This window comes from Botryllus schlosseri, chromosome 14, assembly GCF_051294905.1.
Source record: "Botryllus schlosseri isolate E-star chromosome 14, Bs_hap1, whole genome shotgun sequence".
Lineage (NCBI taxonomy): Eukaryota > Metazoa > Chordata > Ascidiacea > Stolidobranchia > Styelidae > Botryllus > Botryllus schlosseri.
Window position 1 is genome coordinate 7,261,354 of NC_137249.1, and position 21,325 is coordinate 7,282,678.

At 41.1% G+C, this 21,325-nt stretch overlaps 3 protein-coding genes across 3 annotated transcripts; 1 reads left to right on the forward strand and 2 right to left on the reverse strand.

Annotated features, from left to right (window-relative positions):
* Positions 1–53: 53 nt before the first annotated feature.
* On the forward strand, positions 54–2,412 carry LOC145455371 (protein TEX261-like). Its single transcript, XM_080333338.1, has 5 exons — positions 54–317; positions 385–464; positions 1,282–1,503; positions 1,559–1,676; positions 1,944–2,412. The coding sequence occupies exons 1-5, from the start codon at positions 248–250 to the stop codon at positions 2,057–2,059; spliced, it is 606 nt and encodes a 201-aa protein (XP_080189464.1). The 5' UTR covers positions 54–247; the 3' UTR covers positions 2,060–2,412.
* Positions 2,413–2,892: 480 nt separating this feature from the next.
* Positions 2,893–7,108, reverse strand: LOC145455356 (pre-mRNA-splicing factor ATP-dependent RNA helicase PRP16-like). The gene has a single exon (XM_080333319.1). The coding sequence runs from the start codon at positions 7,017–7,019 to the stop codon at positions 3,594–3,596; it is 3,426 nt and encodes a 1,141-aa protein (XP_080189445.1). The 5' UTR covers positions 7,020–7,108; the 3' UTR covers positions 2,893–3,593.
* Positions 7,109–10,109: 3,001 nt separating this feature from the next.
* On the reverse strand, positions 10,110–20,663 carry LOC145455365 (tyrosine-protein phosphatase non-receptor type 11-like). Its single transcript, XM_080333329.1, has 14 exons — positions 20,444–20,663; positions 20,260–20,382; positions 19,505–19,699; positions 17,434–17,596; positions 16,688–16,909; positions 16,071–16,167; positions 15,929–16,008; positions 15,716–15,871; positions 14,493–14,624; positions 14,320–14,433; positions 14,153–14,261; positions 13,722–13,873; positions 13,250–13,362; positions 10,110–10,945 (listed from the first exon to the last, which is right to left on the reverse strand). The coding sequence occupies exons 1-14, from the start codon at positions 20,461–20,463 to the stop codon at positions 10,831–10,833; spliced, it is 1,791 nt and encodes a 596-aa protein (XP_080189455.1). The 5' UTR covers positions 20,464–20,663; the 3' UTR covers positions 10,110–10,830.
* Between the last annotated feature and the right edge of the window lie 662 nt (positions 20,664–21,325).

Sequence of the window (21,325 nt, forward strand, 5' to 3'; positions counted from 1 at the left end):
GAATTTTTTGATTAATTTATGGCTGTTGATTTTTCCCGAGCAGCGCATATAATCGAATGCTCCACCGAAGTATCCAGAAATTGTAGAAATTGATATTTTCTTTACTTTAGCTATAGCGAATTTTCAAGACCGGTATTCATAACCGTGACTTCGCAGGTGACGCGTATTCGATCAGCCGTTTCTCAAGTCTGTATTTTGGTTTCAAGGCTGAAGACTGAAGAGAGTTGAAGGGGCCGGCTTTGTAACAATGTGGTTTCTCACCCTCATAACATGGCTTGCGATGATTCTACAAATTTTCCTTGTTACTTTAGCGATTGGTGAGTTTTTGTGATCATTATTCTATTCATCTTTCTCAAAGTATTCTGCTTTATTTTGTTTATGCAGCTGCTGCGTTATTCTACTTGGCCGAGTTGATTGAAGAATATACTATGATAACTCGTAGTCTACTGAAGATAATGCTTATTGTAAGTATGTTTTCTCTTCCAATAACGTCTTTCGTGTAACTGAATTCAGCCTAGAACGCAATTGGTGACACTGACAACGTCACACGCACTTTCCAATTAATTATTCTACGAAAAATGCAAGAAACCATTTGTCACATGTAACTTTTTGCTAAAAACAATCACTGTTTCCGGTCTTGAATACAGCCATCCATGCAATGACTTGAGCACATCATTTGGGATTCCACCAAGCATTAACAAAGTTTGCGAATAGTTTTTTCGAACTTCACAGTCTGTTTTTAATTATCTGTCCTTGAGGATGACATTTTTGTATCGAAAATTATCCAAAGATAAGTACAGGTATCGATATAAACTACCTTTGATAATTTTGTTACGTTGCAATGGCGTGGAACTCTGATCCCATTAAGGTATGACTGATGTTGGTCTTGACATAAGACGTACCGCTGACATCATTGTTCATTTACTTTCTTCTCTTCGATCTGAACTAATTAGGCTATGTTTAATCATAATATTTGTGAAGAGTAGGATTCGTGGTTTTCAAATTTTATAGTAGATATTGTATGGAACTTATAAAAAATGATATTTTGTTTCCTGCAATTTCTCGATCTCTGTGCTGATCACTCATCTGTTCATGTGTGTTAAATTGGTATTTAGTATTTACATATTATTTGACACATACATACTTTTCATCGTAGTCACCATCGCTGTAATTGGTACGTACTTTTTTACTCCGATGACCAGGTCATTTTATGACGTCCGTTTTATTATCCAAAATCATAATCTAGCTTCTACGATTCAGCTGAAAAACTCTGCGTTTCAGATCTCGTGCATCATATACGGTGGATTATGGATATTCGAAGGCTTTCCATTCACTATGGTAGTGCTTGGATTATTCACCAACGTAGTGGAGTTCGGCCTTTTGAGATCTTTCCCATTCATCCAAATGTCATCACCAAACTTTATTCTCACGGTGGCTCTAGTACTGGTCAACCACTACTTTGCATTTCAATACTTCAGTGGTGTGTACTACTCATTCTCAGAGGTGAGTATGGTGTTATTCAAGAAGCATTCTTTCTCTTATTTTACTTTACTTTCAGATCATGGCGTACTTCACCCTGTGTCTGTGGGTTATTCCGTTTACATTTTTTATATCATTATCCGCGGGCGACAACGTTTTACCGTCCACAATGCAGCCACTTTTAAGCGAATCGTCAGGTACTGTAACTTTGTTCTATCTGTATTAGTAGGCATACACGCTTCCAAAGATAAAAAGGTCGCCTCATAAAAACTATTCTAGCGAAGGTTTACAACAATGCAGATAAACATTTCGTGTTTACTCTACATCTAACTCCGTCTTCTAGTTGTTTTATGATCATGTGATACCTGGCTGAGATGTCTTGATATTTACACATAAATTGAAATTTTAATTCTTGGATCACGATGTTCTATCACATTATGTAATGTGTGATTTTTATTTTACAGATCACGACGTTCTATCTCATTATATGTCAAAAGGCAAAAAAAAGAGATCAGTACTTTTAACATGCGCGGAAGGTTTTAAGAACATGATTTTTCCGTCGAGGGCCAAGCGATTCTGATCTTTCGAGGTTGTGTTACTGATGTTGGACTCGAGGGTTAACCTATTTCTGCACATTCATATGCCATTTCTTCATCTCAAATGACGGCTGAGATATGTATTTATGCTGATTGCCTGCCGGTTGATGATTTCTCTGCTGATTGCCTGCCAATTGGTGGTTGGTAATTTTTCTATTGGCGACATTGCAACCGCTGTCACTCTCATTACAACAGCCGGCAATCGTTGGCGCTTGGGAAGAATTTTATGTGATGCAGTAGTTCTGTGAACTAACAAAAATCTATCCATTTCCTGGTACCTATTTATCAGCAACGGTGTTTGCAAGCCTAACAAAATACAAGTTATTTGACTTTGAAATTTGGGCACTGGCAGTCATTCGACAGGGATAGGAAGAATATCTAAACATTATATCCACCGTTATGGAGTCAGGAGAATTTGTAACAAAACTACTTTCTAATCGAGCCAAATGTTGCAATCACTGAAGTAATAAATATGTATTGCTGCAGATACAGAAAAATGGGAGTGGAATTACAGGAATGTTGTACACGATTTTTTACTCCAAAAAGAAAGAGCTCGATACAGAAAAATGGGAGTGGAATTACAGGAATGTTGTACACGGAGTTTTGTGAATAATATCAAAACATTAGCAGTCAGTGTATGTAAGTTTCATGTGCAGGTATAATGAAAATGTCCGGAATCAATGGTAAAGTGAGCTGACTACATCCCTGTCTATATCTGTACCCTGTTCTAGCAATCTCTTACCTGCTCTCTTTGTTAAAGTTTCAGCGAGAAGTAGCCTACATAATTACGCTCTTCCTTCGCACCACTGAGTCTCAGTCACATTGAGAAAGCTATTATTATCAAAAAGAGCACTTCACATCCAAGGTCATGATTGTGGAATAAAGCTGTTCAAAAAAAATAACAATTCCTTCAGATTTCACCGGCTACTTGATGAAATTGTTAGGTTGGTTGAAAAAACGCTGCACATCAACTCTCGCTCAATTCCAACCAGTAGAAGCGAGATTCTTGCAATAGAAAGTTTTGAATTTACCATTAAAAAATAAAGTTATAAAATTTTTCTGTCTACCCTATAACATTGTTCGGCTGTCAGTACAGATGATGCACACCACGTTTGGCTTAATTCCAACCTCTAGAAGTTATTGCAGTAGAAAAATTTGGATTTGAATAAAATGGTATTTACGGTGACTTACTCTTCAATTGTTTATTATAAAACCATGGAATTAGAAATTTTTCTACTGCAATAACTTCGCTTCTAGTCATTGGAATTGAACCAAATTGGATATGCATCATCTCTACTGACAGCCTAACAATTTCATGGGGTCGACAGAAAAATTTTGAAATTCATTTATTTTTAATGGTAAATTCAAAACTTTCTACTGCAAGAATTTCGCTTCTACTAGTTGGAATAGAGCGAGAATTGGTGTGCAGCGTTTTTCTAACCAACCTAACAATTTTATCAAGTAGCCAGTGAAATTTGGAGGAAAAGTTTTTTTTTTAACAGCCCTATTGTGGAACCATTATATACCAAAACGAGGGGTACGTCTGGGGGTGGCAGCAGTTCCTTTATCCTGCGCCCCGGGCGTGGCAATACGCAGGCGTTTCGAAGTTTTCTGCAGCTCCTCCTCTTCTTCCTCCTTTCGACTCCTCACCTGCTCCTCGGCGAGATAAAGCTCTTCCTCCATCGCGGACATCTTGTCGTTGGCCGCTTTTTTCTTCTCGTGTCTCGTGGTGGCACTTTCTTTGACGCTGTAAAACATCGGGCCCAGTTCGGCAAGCCACTCGCCTTCCACCGAGGTCACGCACTGCATATATTCCTTTGACGTCATAACCAGCTCGTGGTAGATGATGTAGTCTGGCGTGAATCCCATTCCGAACAGTGCAGAAGTCGGATGCAAGTGACACGGCATACCAGTCCTGATGTTGACATATTCCCCGATCCCTTTCAAACGCGCGGCATGGTGGAAATATGCGGCGCAGATGCACTTTCTGACGACGTCCCAATCCGTGCCCACGGATTCTAGCTGCATTTTTTGCTGCTCCATAATCTCTTTCAGCTGCGATCGCACTTCTCGGACTTTTCTCATAGCCTTGGCGTGAATAAAATGCTCGTTGGCCCACGTTGTCGAGTATCGGTTGATTTTCCATTGCTGATACACGTTCAAGAATGTAAGATGGTCGCTTTCGGGAACGTTAAATTTCTCGCGTTTCGCATCGCTATCTTCTTCCCTGCCTTTCGGGCGATAAAATATCGTCGGGACAGACAACATGGACACGATGGTCAGAATTTCTTCGCTACATCCCATCTCGCACGACACGATCAGCATTTTCGACAAAGGCGGATCGAGTGGGAACTCCACCATGGTCCTTCCGCAAGGCGTTAACGCACCAGTATTGTCGAGCGCGTCTAATATCCACAACTGATACATAGAGTTTAGGATGTTATCCTGCGGAGGCGGGTCCATGAAATGAAACGATAACAAATCTCGAACGCCAAGAGATTTAAGCAACAACACTACATTAGCGAGATTAGTCCTTTGTATTTCAGGGACGGCGGAGGCTAGCATTTCATGTTTATACTGATTCAAGGTATACAGTCTGTAACACGTCCCAGCGCCTGTTCTCCCGGCACGGCCTGATCTCTGATTCGAATTAGCCTGCGACACCGGGTATATCGATAACGAGTCCATACCAATCCTTGGATTATACACTTTCATTTTACAATATCCGGAATCAATCACAAACATGATACCGTCTACCGTCAGAGAGGTTTCTGCGATGTTCGTGGCGACAATACATTTGCGCAATCCATCGGGAGCTTTCTGGAATATCTTTGCTTGCAAATCGGAAGGCAGTTGTGAATATATAGGAAGTACCGCGAGTGCCGCTACGTCATCAAGCTCGCCCAAGCTTTCGCTGATTTGATCGCAAGTGACTTCAATGTCTTCTTGTCCCGGCATAAAAATTAGTATATCACCTTGGAAAGCTTGAACGTGAATTTGCAAGGCTTGCTTCACGGCAGCTTCCACGTAGTCCTCGACTACATTTTTGCTGTATAAGATATCGACAGGGAACGTTCTGCCCGGGATTTTAAAGCAAGGCACGTTGCCGAAAAAGTGAGCAAACTTCTCCGAGTCCATAGTAGCTGACGTCACGATTAGCTTCAAGTCTTGGCGTCTAGTCGCAACGTCGCGGAGCAGACCAAATAGTACATCTGTATTCAAGGACCTTTCGTGAGCTTCGTCCATCACAACACAACTGTAATTATCCAAGTCTTTTTCCCTCAAAGACTCTCGCAGCAATATTCCGTCCGTCATATACTTGATGACCGTGTTTTCGCTCGTGACATCTTCGAACCGAATGGCATATCCTACTTCCTCACCGAGTTTGACTTTCATTTCTTCACTTACACGTTTTGCAACAGACATGGCTGCCACACGTCTTGGCTGTGTGCATGCAATGGCCCCATGTTTTGAGTACCCTGCCTCATGTAAGTATTGTGTTAACTGCGTGGTTTTTCCGGATCCTGTCTCTCCTACTATAATGACAATATTATTCTCTCGGATAATACTCAAAAGTTCTTCGCGAACGGCGTAGATGGGAAGATACTGTCTCTGTTCCGAGATACTTTTGCTTTTCGCGAATTCGCTCGACGCCACGTTTTTGGTATTCATGTGATTCGCGAATCTCTGACCCGATTTAAAGTCGCTGTCTTCACTTTCAGCGGGATCTTCTCCATCATCCTTTTTCTTGATGCCCATAATGTTTCCGATATTCGTGCCGGCTAATTCCCATTCCTTTTTCTGAGCTTTCTTACGTTCTTTCATCTCTCTGTGCTTTCGAACGGTCAAGCTGCCTTTACGAGACACGATCGCCATGTCGGATGTGACGTCTTTCATAGGGATTACCGGTTCAAACTGCTTTGTAAATACGATTCTTCCGTCTAAAAACGGCGGTACGATGTTATGGACTAATAAATGTACACGGGCTGCGTTATCTTCTTCAAAATCCTCGTCAAATTTTGTTTGCAAAACAACTCCACTTCTCATCATTCTGTTTGTCTCCCATTTTTCGTTGTCCTCGTTGATTTGTTTCCTCTGCGCGGATATCCTTTCGCGACGTTGCGTCTTCATGTGCTGCTCTCTCTTTTGCACGTATTCTTCAGATGCCGAAGCAAAGGGGTTGTTTTGCTCATCGTAACCCTCGTCCATCATGTACCAATCTCGATCCGCTTGCTTTTCCATATCTTCCCAATCTTTATCTTTAACATTTCGCCTGTTACCGCTAGGAGTAGGTGTTTCGCTTAAACGTTTGCGATCATCTGCCCAAGAGTTGTACTTGTGCACTGGTGTAGGAAGTGGTGTGCCACGCGGCCGTCTTGAACTGCTCGGTCTGAAAGATCTTTCAGATTTATCATGCCTGGAAGGTGCCGGAGACGGTGATTCCCATGATCTCTTTGATCTGTACGATCCGTATGCCGAGTCATCTTCTTCCCAGCCACTTCTTGATGGGGTCGCAATACCTCTTCTATCTGTACGAGTCGGAGTTTTATCGTAACGTTGATCCCTACGCTCACTCTCTCTGCGACTTGAGCGATGCCCGTCGTCTCTATCTCTCTTTTTATCATTAGAAACGTTTATTCTGTCACGTTTATGCTTTTCTTCACGTTTCCGTGCTCTTTCCTTATACGAGTCGCTGACTCCTCCCGTGTAGGACGGCGTCTCGACCCTGGCAGGTCTGTAATTTCTGTCTCGGTGGGCATTGGCTTTTTCCTTCTGTTCCTCCCGTTTTTCTTTGGCTAGTTTTTCCAGCCCGAGTAGCGATGGCTTTTTAAATACGTGCTGTTCGCCGCTCGCGTGTTTGTCTTTCTTGAGTATGAGTCCAAAGGTTTTGCCGGTATTATCGATACCTTCCAGCCGGTGGATGCCTCCATCATCTTCCTCCATATCTATCAGATAAACTACCGTTGTATATGAGAACGATCCAGTCCTGTTCGTACGTACAGATTACGAATAAACAAAACGCGAATCAGCGAGGCCTAACTAGCTCCTCCTCCTGATCACAGAGCTAGTGCGTGATGCAGGGGGTTCACCTGCGCTGCACTGACCCTAAAAAGTTGGTGAATATACGTTGTAAATATATGACGTTAGGGTTACCATATTTTGGAAATGGGAAAGGAATACGGTTTTTCAAAATTTTCAAAAAGGAGGACATTTGGGCGTCCTCGGAGGACATTTTCAATAACCTGAAAAAGGAGGACAAATCCTCCTAAAGTAGGACGTATGGTAACCCTATACAACAGTGGTCGGGAACCTTTTTGGCCGAAGAGCCATATTGGCCCTATTTTTTTCCATCTCAACTCCCAAAGAGCCATACATGCAAATCAACTGTTACGTCACAATTGAAAATTCGTGACGTAATGGTAGCACTAATTCGAACGCACTACATGGGATTCCTCGTGTGCGCCACATTTTCTCTGTAAAAACTGGTATTTATTGTTCGAATATAAAGCTCGAAACGAGAGGTAAGACGCAGACGGGTCAAGGCTCCACCAAGGATAACGCAATTCCTTGTATAAGTAGTTTAGAATTTATTATAACTGATATTAAGCGAATGTGACTGTCACACTGATTCCAAAAATCCAAGGGGCGGAGATAATAAAGTCAGCTGATCTGGGAGAATGCTAATCATGTGATTAAAAACTGCTAATCGGGACGCATCTCAGGCGGAGATAATAAAGTTAGCTGATCCGGAATATTGCTAATCGTGTGATTAAATACTGCTAATTGGGACTCATCAAGTTGGAAAGGTTACCCCCGATGGTTAGTCGAGGTGTCCCGAGTTTTAAATCAAGTGGCGTTATCAGTTGCATCATAATGCGAAAACGCGTTAAAGGCCATCAGTTGTCAATTTGTTGAATGAAACAGCAGCCTGCTGATAGCGAAACTGCCACTGCAATATGTCGAATTATCATCATCGCAAAATGAAGGTCGTGTCCAATTCGTTCGGTACAGCTAAGAAATGGATTATAGAATATTGGTATAGCTCTGCAATGGCGGGTACAAAATTAGTGAAGCTATTACCTAGGAGACCATCGGCTCGGTCATTATCAGAAATATTTGTGCGTAGGAATGGTACCCAGTTTTTATAGATAACAAGTTATCTATAGTTTGTTCTGGTTTGATAAATCAAGAGATTAACACTAACTTTATGCGCTGCGATCAACCGGTTTCCTTGATCCTGGGTTGATAAATCCTGACGAACGCGATAATCGACTTTTATGGCTAATCCAACTTTATTATCTCCGCCCTAAATACTTACAGACTTCACCATTCTCAAAGTATTCGGTGGTAACATAACGTTGCGCTACACGCATAAATTTTATATTACACAGAACGTGGAGAAAACGGAACGTGGATAGCTATTGCGTTGTTTGTAATTCGAGTTTGTAATTGGGAGTGTCACATCCACAACAGTTCATTTCGCGCCGTAGATCAGGAAGACAATGTGTATATGAAAACTGCGTTTTGAAATGGGCGGCGCCATATCTGCTGTGCTCTTCGAGTCAACGTATCGCACAATTCATGATTTCGATTCGGATACATCGCCAGGAGGTTTGAGTCAGTAGCCATTTCGAAGGCGTGGGTTCGAATCCCATCGATGCCACCACGCCAGGATACAAAGCCTGTACTCCCTGTTGCATCACGAAACGATGTCGCCACACGATAAACGTTTATTACAGAAGTACATCTTAACAGTACGAGTAGTCGTTATGTCAGCAACTAAATAAACGGCACAATCAGAGAACTAATCCTTAGCGTGCCAATTAACAGGTGCCGAAATTCGGCTCCAGTATATTACAAACAATACTGGCGCATGGAATTTGCGAGTGATATTTTGGCCGCTGGCGTGACAGTAACTTAAATTTGATGATTTTGAAGAGAGGGGGTCCGAGCCCCTAAACCCGAAGACGGCATTGTCTTTACCTCTCAAAGACATGTTTATACTGCCACGAGAATAGATATTTTAGCCGTGATGAAAATTTACCAACAAGTCGCTCCGATATTGATCAATTCAGTACAAAAATAAATATTTGGCAAAGAGCCATATCTTATACCCAAAAGAGCCATATATGGCTCGCGAGCCATAGGTTCCCGACCACTGCTATACAACGTTGTGTATCCGAATCAATCCGGCTCTCTATGGCAATTCGAAATCCTGCTAAATCAGGTAATTTGTCATATTCCAGTCCAGTTGAGTCTATCAAGAATTTTTATCAGAATAAAAATCCTGCTAAAATACGACTTTCAAAGCAAATTAAAAATCTGGATCCAGTCCGACTACATTGAAAATTAATGAAATTCTGCTACTTTCTACTTCGATTCCTGAACCGGATCGTGGCCACCTTCGATTATCACGGAATATAGGCTTGTACGTACAATAATAACATAGCCTTTTTAAAGGCTATGATAATAGCATCATACATACATTCGATCTGCGTTATAGTCGTCATTTGTATCCCTATTATTTCATCTCTCACATTACTAAGGCACAAAGCCGTTGTCATGTGAGCAAATGATGAACATTCATATTTCTTGCAGAATACCAGATACAGCAGCCCATAACATATCCATGATCTGGAACTCTTAACCTACCAACCCTAGTAGTATCGTCCTAAACAATCTAAGTGGCGTACAATTTCAAAGTCACGCACCAAATCCATTACTAAGAAAACGCGACGAACAATAGGATGCACTTGCACATCTAACAACCCAATACATCTTTATATTTTTAATACTTAGGAGTGTGGGTATTTGAATGGTAGACTTTGCCAGTCTTGTTTTCTCATTCCTCACTTTTCTCCAATCCTGTGGCTTTTTTAACCGGTGAGCTGTAAATATCACAACGATACGATCGGTTGAATGCTCTGATCTAAATTTTGACCAAGACGACTACAGACAACACCACGGCTTTCGCAACACACTTGAATAGAAGTCCAAACTTCCACGGATTCATCTGTACACGTTACTCGCAGCTCAAATATACGATTTCACTTGTAATTAAAATTACAAAAAGTAAAAATACAGTATTAGGTAAGAACATTACACGAAAAGACAGTAAATTTCCAATTCCATGTGTCTTCTAGTTTCTGGGTGCAAAGCCGAGGGACAGCAAACCTGGTGGTGTCCATTGCGCATGCATGAATGCAAGACAAATCCAATTCAGAAAATCATTAAAATGCAATAAAATAAGTTGATCAGACAAAGCAATTAGAATCACAGAATTATGAAAACGTACATTGAGTGATAGCAACTAATGACCTTTCATTAAACAATGGGTTTTCTACGCCGTGTGGATTAATACTTGAATTATTCTGAATTATAAGAAAAGAAAGATGGATATATACGAAAACTGCCGCATCCACGGCCACACCAAGTACTAAAGTGAGTAACGAATCGATGAAATTTACACGGACGATGAATGAATAAATTTCGATATGGTTTTCAGATACAGAATGAAGAGCATAAATATCTCGGTGTCACATGATTTCGGCGGGCGGTCGGCTACAGACCAGGATGATTAAAATACATGAGAATATGCATAAGCAATCGAGCATGATAAGAAATAGGAGAATATACTCTGTAACGTTGCGGTTTTTTGCGAGGTGCGACAGTGCAAGGATTACAGTTCCCGTTACAGACCCGCCGGCCTGCGTATGATTTAGGTAATAGATGGCGATTCGTTATTGAAGATCTCTCATCGTTTCACAAGTCTGTCGTATTCTTGAAATCCAGGCTGTGGAGTCCGGGGGCTGTTGTTGTACACGTCGACAGTGTTTTCGTAAACTCCACTCGAGGCCGAAAGACTTGCCCTGAACAAGACCGTGTGTTATGTTTATGGGTGGGCAAAATCGAGTACCAGACTGATTCAATATAAGCGGAATACTACTCGTTATGATATCATAATAATATTAATGATACAGAAGTTCGAATACGTCTTATTATGCAACCGCAAAGAGATTAACACCTGTTAAATTGCATCAAAAATTACTTGATACTTCTCAACCATACCACTTTCATAGTTACTTGTGACATTGATTGACCACTATTTCGGAGAATTGCGTTTACACCAGGGTTGGTCAACCCCCCCGACTCGAGATGGTTTTTAGTGGCCCGCGCTGTAATTTTATAAATCAGCCATACATAATAAATTGTGAACTTGCAAGGTGAACCAACAATATAAAAAGCATTACCGCGAAATTTGGGATGTTGATGACTAATAAAACAAGTTCCGGTGTTGTCGTAGTCAGGGAGGCAGAAGGAGCCATGTCATCGCCACATTTTCGTAAATCTATATAAATTTTATATGGAGTATTTCGCGCCAGATTTATTACGTTGCGATTTTTCTTTGCGTTTCGTGCGACATAGTATCGCTAGTTCCACTTGTCATCACTACCCCTCCCGAAGAATGACAATCACAAAATACGCCTAATTCACAGTAACGAGTCTAACTGTAATCGCAATATTGAGATGGTACATTCCTAGTATCGCTAGTCATTGAGATGCTTCAGTTTAGTGGCGCGCAGCAGCTCGCAGTACCAGTACCCCTGGTCCACGTGAGCATTAGGGTTGTTCAGATTTGAAAAATTTTCAGGAAACTTCAATGCTCGTGATCCAAAGGAAGGTTTAGTACATAAAAACAGTTTTATGAGCAATTTTGGTCATCTTCGTCGTGATCTTCTATCCCCGACCCCCCTCAAAGATCCACGGGGCAATTCTCCTTACTACTGGATATGTAATGTTGACCACGTCACCGGTTTATAGCTTTTGTGACGTTATTAGTTGAAAACAGCTGTGGAGAGATGATATATTGCAATAAATTAGCCATGATTTCAAAATTATACTTAAATGCAGTCCCATAAAGGCCACATGCATAACGATTTCACTCTGCAAACCTGTCTATCATGCTCATGGGAGTCATGTATTGATTGCACCATTGACATCGGCTTGTTTTGGATCGTACATTGAAGAAGCGCTGTTGGGTTACAATTCGTGAACAAATACTGATATATACCCAGCTAGTTTTCAGCCATAAGATATTATTCAAAGGTATGTAATGTCTGTAATACTTCTGTCAACTTCAAATCATTTGTAAAATACCGAAATATCTTATGTTATGGTAGACTGCAATTTAGTTGAAGAAGAATGCCTGAAACAATGCATCAACACAATGTTCAGCGCTTGCCTTATAGATATTCTTGTCATGTTCCATACGTTGTCAACCTCTTCAACAGTTAGAAGGACGCAGTCCTGCATTGTGATATAGTTTCGGGGCAATAGTCTTTCAGATATGGCGGATGTAGTAGAACCTCATCTAGATTCGGTAACTTGGAGTGACTAATACACTCAGATAAATATCCTTCCGAGTAGTGACCAGAATATCAGACCAAATAGTGGGCAGACCTGAATCTTGTTCATGGTTGGTGCGCAAAACCCATATCCGCTTTGTTTCAGACATTCTTCTGCAACTAAATGGCAGTCTACCATAAAATAAGATAACTTGGTATTTTGCAGATGATTTGAAGTTGAGAAAAGTATTACTGACATTATATACCTTTGAATATTATCATATGGCTGGAAACTAGCTGGGAATATCAGTATTTGTTCACGAATTGCAACCCAACGGCACTTCTTCAATGTATGATCCAAAACAAGCCGATGTCAATTGTGCAACCAATACATGATTCCCATGAGCATGATAGACAGGTTGTGCAGAGTGAAATCGTTATGCATGTGGCCTTTATGGGACTGCATTTAAGTACAATTTTGAAATCATGGCTATTTTATTGCAATATATCATCTCTACACGGCCGTTTTTAACTGATAACATCACAAAAGCTATAAACCGATGACATGGTCAAGATTACATATCCAGCAGTAAGGAGAATTGCCCCGTGGATTTTTGGGGGGTTTTCGGGGATAGAAGATCACAACGTAGATGACCAAAATTGTTCATAAAAGTGTTTTTATGTACTAAACCTTCATATGGGTCACAAGCATCGAAGTTTAGTGACAATTTTTCAAATCTGAACAACCCTAATGAGCATGCCTGGACTTGGCTTAGTAGAGATTAACATACAAGGCACCAACACAAAGTTGTTAGCAACAACGCTTACATGGAAGCACTTCTCGAGTCCAGTATACCGGCGGCCGGCGTCATCGGTTCCATTCCTTCGGATTCCGCAGCTTGCAGGGTGTTGATGTATTCCCGGCCTTGCCCTTTATTTTTCTGCAAACACGATTTTAAAAATCAAGCAAAGGAAAATCCTAGAAATTGCGTGCTTAAATCCTTGTTTTCGGACGAGCTATATCAGGTCTTTAAGTCTGCATAGAGAGCAGAGGCAGTCAGCAACGAAGTACTTCTATCTTTCCAGGGTTGTAATGACTCGAGTTGCGATTTTTTTGGTGACTTGACTTGGCTCGAGTCATTTTTATTTCTCCTGAGTACCGACGTTGACTGCTATGACGACCTCCGATAGAGAACGATCGCTATTTCTGCGATGTGATCTCAGAATATTCTTAAGCCCGTCTAGGATCAGCTTGCAACCTCATTACAACCAGACAGCGTGAAGAAAAAAAAACGCTCACCTGTTCTTCCTCCATGCGTCTCGTAAGAGTTTCAATGTGCTGCCGGACCGCCAAGTAAACAAACTGATATTGCGCTTCCGTTTGGACCATACCCGATCTCTGACTTCTAACCAATTGGATCGTTCGCTGAATGTCTATTTCACAATCCAATCCTGAGAATACAACGCAGATGTTAGCGATCGTCGCCCATCAATTGTAAAGGAACACGAATAAAAATTCTGTTTTCAGCTCACAACAACAGGAATCGCTAATCAGAAGTAGTCAGCTACAAAGTACTAATGTTTTAGAGTTTTTCAGAGTAATCAGTGAGGTTCTTTTCCAACTTGCACTACTTATTGAAGTGGCTGTTTTTAGATTACTGCTACTGTATCACAACAACTGAATATATACTTTGACTCAACACAGAATAAGCGAAAGTGAAATGCCGTTACCTTGCTGCCTGACAATATCCAGAATAATATCGATCACAATAAACGTCCCAGACCGTCCAATACCAGCGCTGCAGTGTACGATGACAGGTCCCGACTCTCCCATAGCCCTCTGCAAAGACAACTCGAATAAAACCCGGCATACCGCCGACACAGTAAACCTGTCTCACGTGGCACTCGTTCATTTCGTGCAGGAAATTCAGCACCGCCCCGGGCTCGCCCGGCACGCCGTGGTCCGGCCACAGTCGAAAGTGATGGTGGTAGATTTTTCGCTTGAAGGCAGGCTGCAACGACAGAACGGTAGCTGACAGGCGAAGATTAGTACAGAGATTCGGAAAATTACGTCTGAAGTCTTGGTGAGAACAAAAATCCTGAGCGTGTACTCTCTCAGCTCTGTTTCTTTTGCGTTAAGAACGTTGTAGTCTCCGTATTGCTTTGCTTCGTTTAGGGGAGGCCAATAACGCACGCACTTGTTCTGGAAGGAGAAAGAGAATCAATCGATCATTCGGTTTATTTAGTCTCCCTTCAACTAACACGACAGATAAATCGGCACCGATCAGAGCCTGAAAGCTTGAAGGTCTCAAATTCAATCGCCGCCAGGTGGAGTTGTAAGAAAGAAAATATGACAAGTATAATATTACAAAAAGACATGAATAAAATCATCAAAAGCGGTGAATATCCAAGTCGGGTCTTGGCAGAGTATACGTACAACACTCAGAGACATAATATACAATACACATACATGTACCATGAACGTACAGTGAAGTTCACTCTGAGCAGAATGGAATGCAACATGTCATTGATAAGATGCATGCGATGCGATCACTGCGATATTTCCGAAGAAGATTGCTGTGAGATGTTAGTGGGGAACCGAACACTTTCTGTTGGTCGGCAAGATTCTTTCAAGTTTCACTACACTCGCTATTACTGTTTTTGGAATATTTGAGCTTCCATTTTTGGCAGAAGTACTTTCTCACTGTGTAGCCTATAACTCATTCATCAAAATAGTGTAAGACAACCGATTTACGCCTCTAATATACACCAGATATACAGCAGACAGTGAATCAGGCATGATCAAAGTCTATTGTTTCAACATGACTGGTGTGGTTTCAAGAAATCAAAACTGTAAAATTCTTAATCTGCGGTACGAAATAAGCACACGTGTGTCAGAAATTAACACTTAACAGGACAAAATGAAACAGGCGATTCGACATAGACCTGTAGTTCCTTACGCACACATCAGATTTGACAGCAATCTGCTAAGTAATAGATGTGCCAGCAAACTGGCTATCAATAACTCAGAATTAAATAGTACAATATGTATATATATTTGATCCAAACCGCACATTGATTTTGGTGTGCTGTATTAGAAACGTCTAATTGTTTTACAACTTCCAAAGTAAACTCGCGATATCACCATGCGATATGGTTGCGAGTTCTTTCCAAGCAGTTAACATATACAACTCCAACAAATAGCCTAGACACTCACAAACACAAGACCAACCCTTCCGCTGCACCTATGCAAACAGTGTGCGATATCGTTAAAGCAACAAAAACCACACTCACCCGTCCACGTTCCACTTCCTTGGTAGTCATGACGATGATCTGCGCATTTTCCTGACCTACCATCCTCCAGAAGTCATCTACGGTGTTGGCAAGACAGCCTTGTGTCGAGATATATGTTTTGCAACGACACACGGCAGCACTGTCTTCAAATGATGGCTGGCAGAAAATAGCATTAGGCGTGATAAATTTCCAGCGAGCGCAACAGGTACTAACCTTGATATAATTGGCATTAATGTAGTCTGATCCGGGAGTGTTTGGATCCCCGTCACTTAATTTGACTCTCGTATGATCAACTGTTTGAGTGAGATAGTTGTTGATTAACAAGGATATGCTACGGTCATTATCAGTCTCTTACAGGGTAATATATTCTTGTACCGGTTCTTTGCTTTATTTTCTGGTTTTGCTCCCTCTTTTCTGCTGTATAGATGTTTGCATTCTTGCTGTTGCAGAGACTGTAATGAAACACATTCAAAATAGTACGAAGGCGGCGTATTGTGGAGGATATTTGAGAACTTCTAATACATGCATGCACTCGTGGTTTTGTCAGATGATATGTGGAGATCTAACATGGCTTGTTTGGCCTAAGCTATGAAACTAACACAACAAATCATTAAATACCGGACATTCAAAACAGAAGTCACAAAGGACAGAGTTTGAAAGTGGACTCAGCGATAGTGCTGGTTGTCATCAAGATTTCTTCATATATTTTACGGTATACAGGATTGTTTTCATTACGGAAAACCCACTCGAAATGGGTGGTTGCGAGAGGGAGCACTAACTCCGCCAAACAACCAACTACTGAGAAATTGATATGTATGGGAGTCAATTCTTGACATAACTCAATATTTGATATATTATGTTAAAAAAACAAATAGTTGAGAAAAAAGAATGTTGAACGCATACACCTCTACTGTTGTAAGGACTACTACAGTGCAGTGAGACCCAATTTGAAAAACCTCAAACAACGCTCACCTCAAATTCCTCCCAAAATCCAGCTTTTGTATCGCTGTGCTTGTGCAGTTCGTCCACCCGTCTGTCGATTAACGCGGCATTGATACGCGTCGCGTTGAAGGGCTGTTTCAGATGGACCACGTTTCCAGAGGTCTCCACCATCGCGTTGTGCTTGTAATGCTCGACGAGGTCAGACAAATTGTCGAAGCCTTGACCGCCGCCAATGTCATACACTCTGTCATTCTGCGTACGAACAAAAATATCTAAAACCAACGATACCAATACACCTACATTGTTAACGAAAAAGTGTGTTAAGAATACTTTAGCCACATACAGCATTAATGGCCTTTTGTATAAGACACACATCTTATAGTACTGCGGATGCTTGGAGTGCGTTTTATACAAATGCAACGATGAACACAATTACAGTTAGTACTTCCTAAATTATCCGCAAAGGTTACAAAATATCCAAGTACTTAGAATAACTAAATCCTGACGTTGTTGAAAAGTGTCACTTTTCAGAACCGCACATTGCATTTCAGTTACTGACACTGAAAGCTGCGTGTTTCTGCAGACCTACCACTACAAAAACATTTCCTGTGTGGTATGACTCGATGGTTGTGACCTTTCAAGTAACGCGGAACACTGAGAGTGAGAAACCATTTGCAAAGTGCTCCTGGGTATTGAGGCAATTACAGAAGAAGCAATTCATATGTGCAGCACACTAACTCGGCAAAATCGTTACCCGAGCAACACACGACACTCACCGCACGGTGGATCATGATGTGGATGATTTTGTCTTCGCATCTGACGGACAGCACAAAGTCGCCGGGTTTGCTCCGACTTTCGCGGACCAGAAAGCTGCCGTTTTTCCCCTTTTCTTGCAGCAAATGCTCCGCTTGTCGGCCCGACATGTGCCCATGAAACCATCTGTACGGATGCAAGAGTAAAGTGGATTATGCGGCCTGAAATATCCATGGGTTGAGGTTATGCATATTCCTGGGACTAAACTGATTCTAAACTTGGATGACGTGATTTCACGGTTGTCGCTCAGTGATAGTTCATTTTGAAACAAAAATCACGACTGGCTATGTCATAATAATCAGCTTCAAGGATATTTCGGACCGTTTCAAATAAAAAATGACAGGAATAATACGTAGTCAAAAAGCAAATTACAAATTATGCAGGAAAAATATTCTAGACGTTTGAAATTGAAGTAAAACAAATTTCACGGAAAACCAAATCGTTGTAAACTTGCGTCAGATATAACTATAATTGGCAGCAATATTGGCAGACCTTAACCAACATGTCTTTGAGATGAACAGTATATCCATTAAGAATGTCTTCTGAGCTATTATTATTTCAGAGCATGGTACTAAATTCAACTGGTTTCATTTTTTTTGCTCTTCGTGTGCATTTACAAGTATTCGGGATGAGCAATATACAATCGACTGTTTTGAATACGTTCGTTTGTTCTCTACGCCTATGCATTGATTTCACACACATTTTGATTAAACGACACCATACTAGAATTCCCATCTAATGATGGATGACAGCCTTCCACTTCCAGTTGAACAACACAAGCAGGAAATGAAGTTGATGTATGTACTATGTAGACCAACTTTACACCATCGAATAATTGAGAGCATCTAAAGCCGGGGTGTCAAACTAGACTTGTGTTGCAGGCCGGATCCAAACCGTCACACCGCTCACGGGCTGCGCCAGTCAACTGATTCTATAATATTACCTCGAAATCCATGAATTTGTTTTTCACTTGCATTAGTTATTATCAAGCATCATATTATATTACAGATCATAGAGGCTGCATTCTAGCAACTACGTTATTCGCACACAACGGAATTGGCAAAAAAACGATGATTAGTTATGCCGTTAAAACAGTAGCGCTAACGACGATAGGAGTTGGCATATTTCTATGTTCCCTTCGTTTTAGTAGTAATCTGGTGTTAAGCCTTGCGTACACGTGAGTTTTGCACTGGCACTACTTCAAGGCGATTTCTTCCATGAAATTCTGAATTCAGTGTGCCATTTTTGTATTTTCAAAATTGGGTGTAAATGTCTCCGATTTGTTCCTAATGGTGAGTAGAGTGAAACACAATACAATTGGGCTAGGAGCAATGATACGAGTACTCGAATACTAATCGAGTACTCATTTTAATGATTCGAGTAGTGTAGTAAAAGACTATTTTTTCGAGTACTGAAATTATACGGCCCTCGCATCTGAGAGTTAATTTACTAACAAGAATTGTAGTTTTCAAGGAAGCCTTGAAACCTTGATTGGCCGTGTCGCAGCATATGAGAGATAGTACAAAGCTACGAACGTTACTGGAAATAACACATTTCCGTAGTCATGATCATCCCACAACATTGACAAGAAGTGCTATGAAATCGGTAACAGGCATCATGTTCTTTGTGGTGGCATGAAAGGTACATCTTTGAACTTGCTGTGACGTCATAATGGACGATACTCGAATACTCGACTCGAAGCGTAATACCCGATTCAGAATCGAATCACTCATGTACTAGATTTTGTCCAGCCCTAGCTATAATATGGCACATCAACATGATCGACATTTGCCGTATTGAAGGATTGTTTAATGAAGGCATTTCCTACTACAAATCTCAACATTTGTTAGAAATGTGCTGGATAATACAATCATTTTGAAAGCTACTCAGAAATGCTGTATGTTTGACACCCCGATCTAAAGCCTTCAGGGCGCTGAGTTATTACTGTGGAAATGAGTGAAAATGCTACATTTTACTGGAATTAACAGACTGTCGCAATACTCGTGATGCGCACATAAATTCATGCAGACTAACCTTTCCGAAGTAGGATCGGCGCAGTTCAATGGATATTTCAATTCTATGATCTCCCCATTTTTCTCGCGAAGAGTTCCGTTTCGTTCAGTGTAAAATTGAACGAGTTCAGTGAGCGTGGCAAACTTCTCTCCTCCGTACAAATCATAAAAATCTCCTGTGTTTTGAATCTTGATGTGCGTAACTTCACTACCCCTTCTGAAACATACCAAGACTTTCAGCAAGGATAAATAAGCTGTTTCGATATAGGTTGAATTTAGTGTCGTGTCGTATCAACATCATCCATTACTGACATATTGACTGTTTGAGCTGCAAACTAGAACTACTAGCGTAATCGTGGCATAGCCGAGATAACATGCAGTTAAGCGACACTTGACCGTACACAGAACCACGTATACCTAATTTTAAGGCAGCATTTAATAAGTTTCCAATATTTCATTTGATTGAATACATGTGACGGAATTAGATTTTGGGTTAATTCTGACTATTAAAGGTTCACCGGTCCTCATCATTGGTTTCAAAGTTTTACCGGTCCGTCCGGGCTAATGCACATACTGGCACTAGTTCGTAATAGGAATAGGCTTTTCAACTTTCGTAGGACTCAATAAGGTTAAGAGTTCAAAGATTATCCAACTCAGGCCTCATATCATGATCTCCGTCTCACCGATGGCTGGCAATCTAATTCAGTAAGATAGCAACGAAGATGATGTTCACAATACAATGACACAAACGTAGGTTGAATACAAAATGACACATACCTTACAGATAGTGTGAAGCATCCCGGTGTACTTTTGCTGGGTCGAGCTAGAAAGCTTCCGTCTACACCCCGGTCAAGCAATAGACGTTCTGCCTCTACGCCATTGACATTAGGATGAAACCACCTTTTCGAATTCAAGAATGTTGATAATAGACGAGGCGACGATGCAACATTAATCTTCTTACCTTCTCGAAATTGATGTCATCACAACTACACTTTTTGAACCGAGCAAATAGCAGTAGACGTCTAAGCAATGGAGTTTTAAAATGCTAATTTAAAAAATATCAATTCTTGAGTGAGTATATACGCTAAAGTTGAATGCGAGGTCACGAGGGAATACTATTGCTCAAGTCCACCATATAGCAGTATTTTAAGCTATTCGGCGTGAGATTCAGTCCTATAGGTCGACTACGCAGTCAACGGTTTAGGATTTTCATTTTGGAATGATGATGTCGATGTGAGTGAAACAACATTGACATCTGCTGGTTTTGCATTGTGTGCACGGACTATTCTTATAGTTCACGCGATTGAGCTTATTCGTCACCTAGCGACTGTCTTTATTATTCAATCACTCGCACCAAACCGGGAGAGAAAACTAGGGATGAATCGAGACTACGATGATCTATTCAGTAAAAAGTATACCTTTTCCTGCCAGACAGGACTGGACTGCTGGAGTTCTATCAAAATGGCTGTAGCGACCATTAAAACTACTCATGCAAATCGAACAATTTTTATCTAAACAAGGAGTTTGGAGAGCCACCCAGCAAACGATCAGTGATAACTCAGACCCCCTTCAATTTTCTACTCAGTCTCAGATAATCTACTGTTACTTTTCATTCTGTCTGCATACTTCTTCTTTACATTTGGCCCTGGTGCGGGAGAGATAGCGTAATGGTGAGCGTCGGCGCCATCCAAGCAGGCGAATCAAGTTCGATTGGCGCCGGAGCTTGCCGCGGACGTTATTCTGGGCTCCTCGTTGTTCTTCCGGCAACAAAAAAAGCCCAGAAAAAAGACCCAATAAAGAAAAAGAGCAAGAAATAGATTCTAAAAGGAACCGACGACGAAGG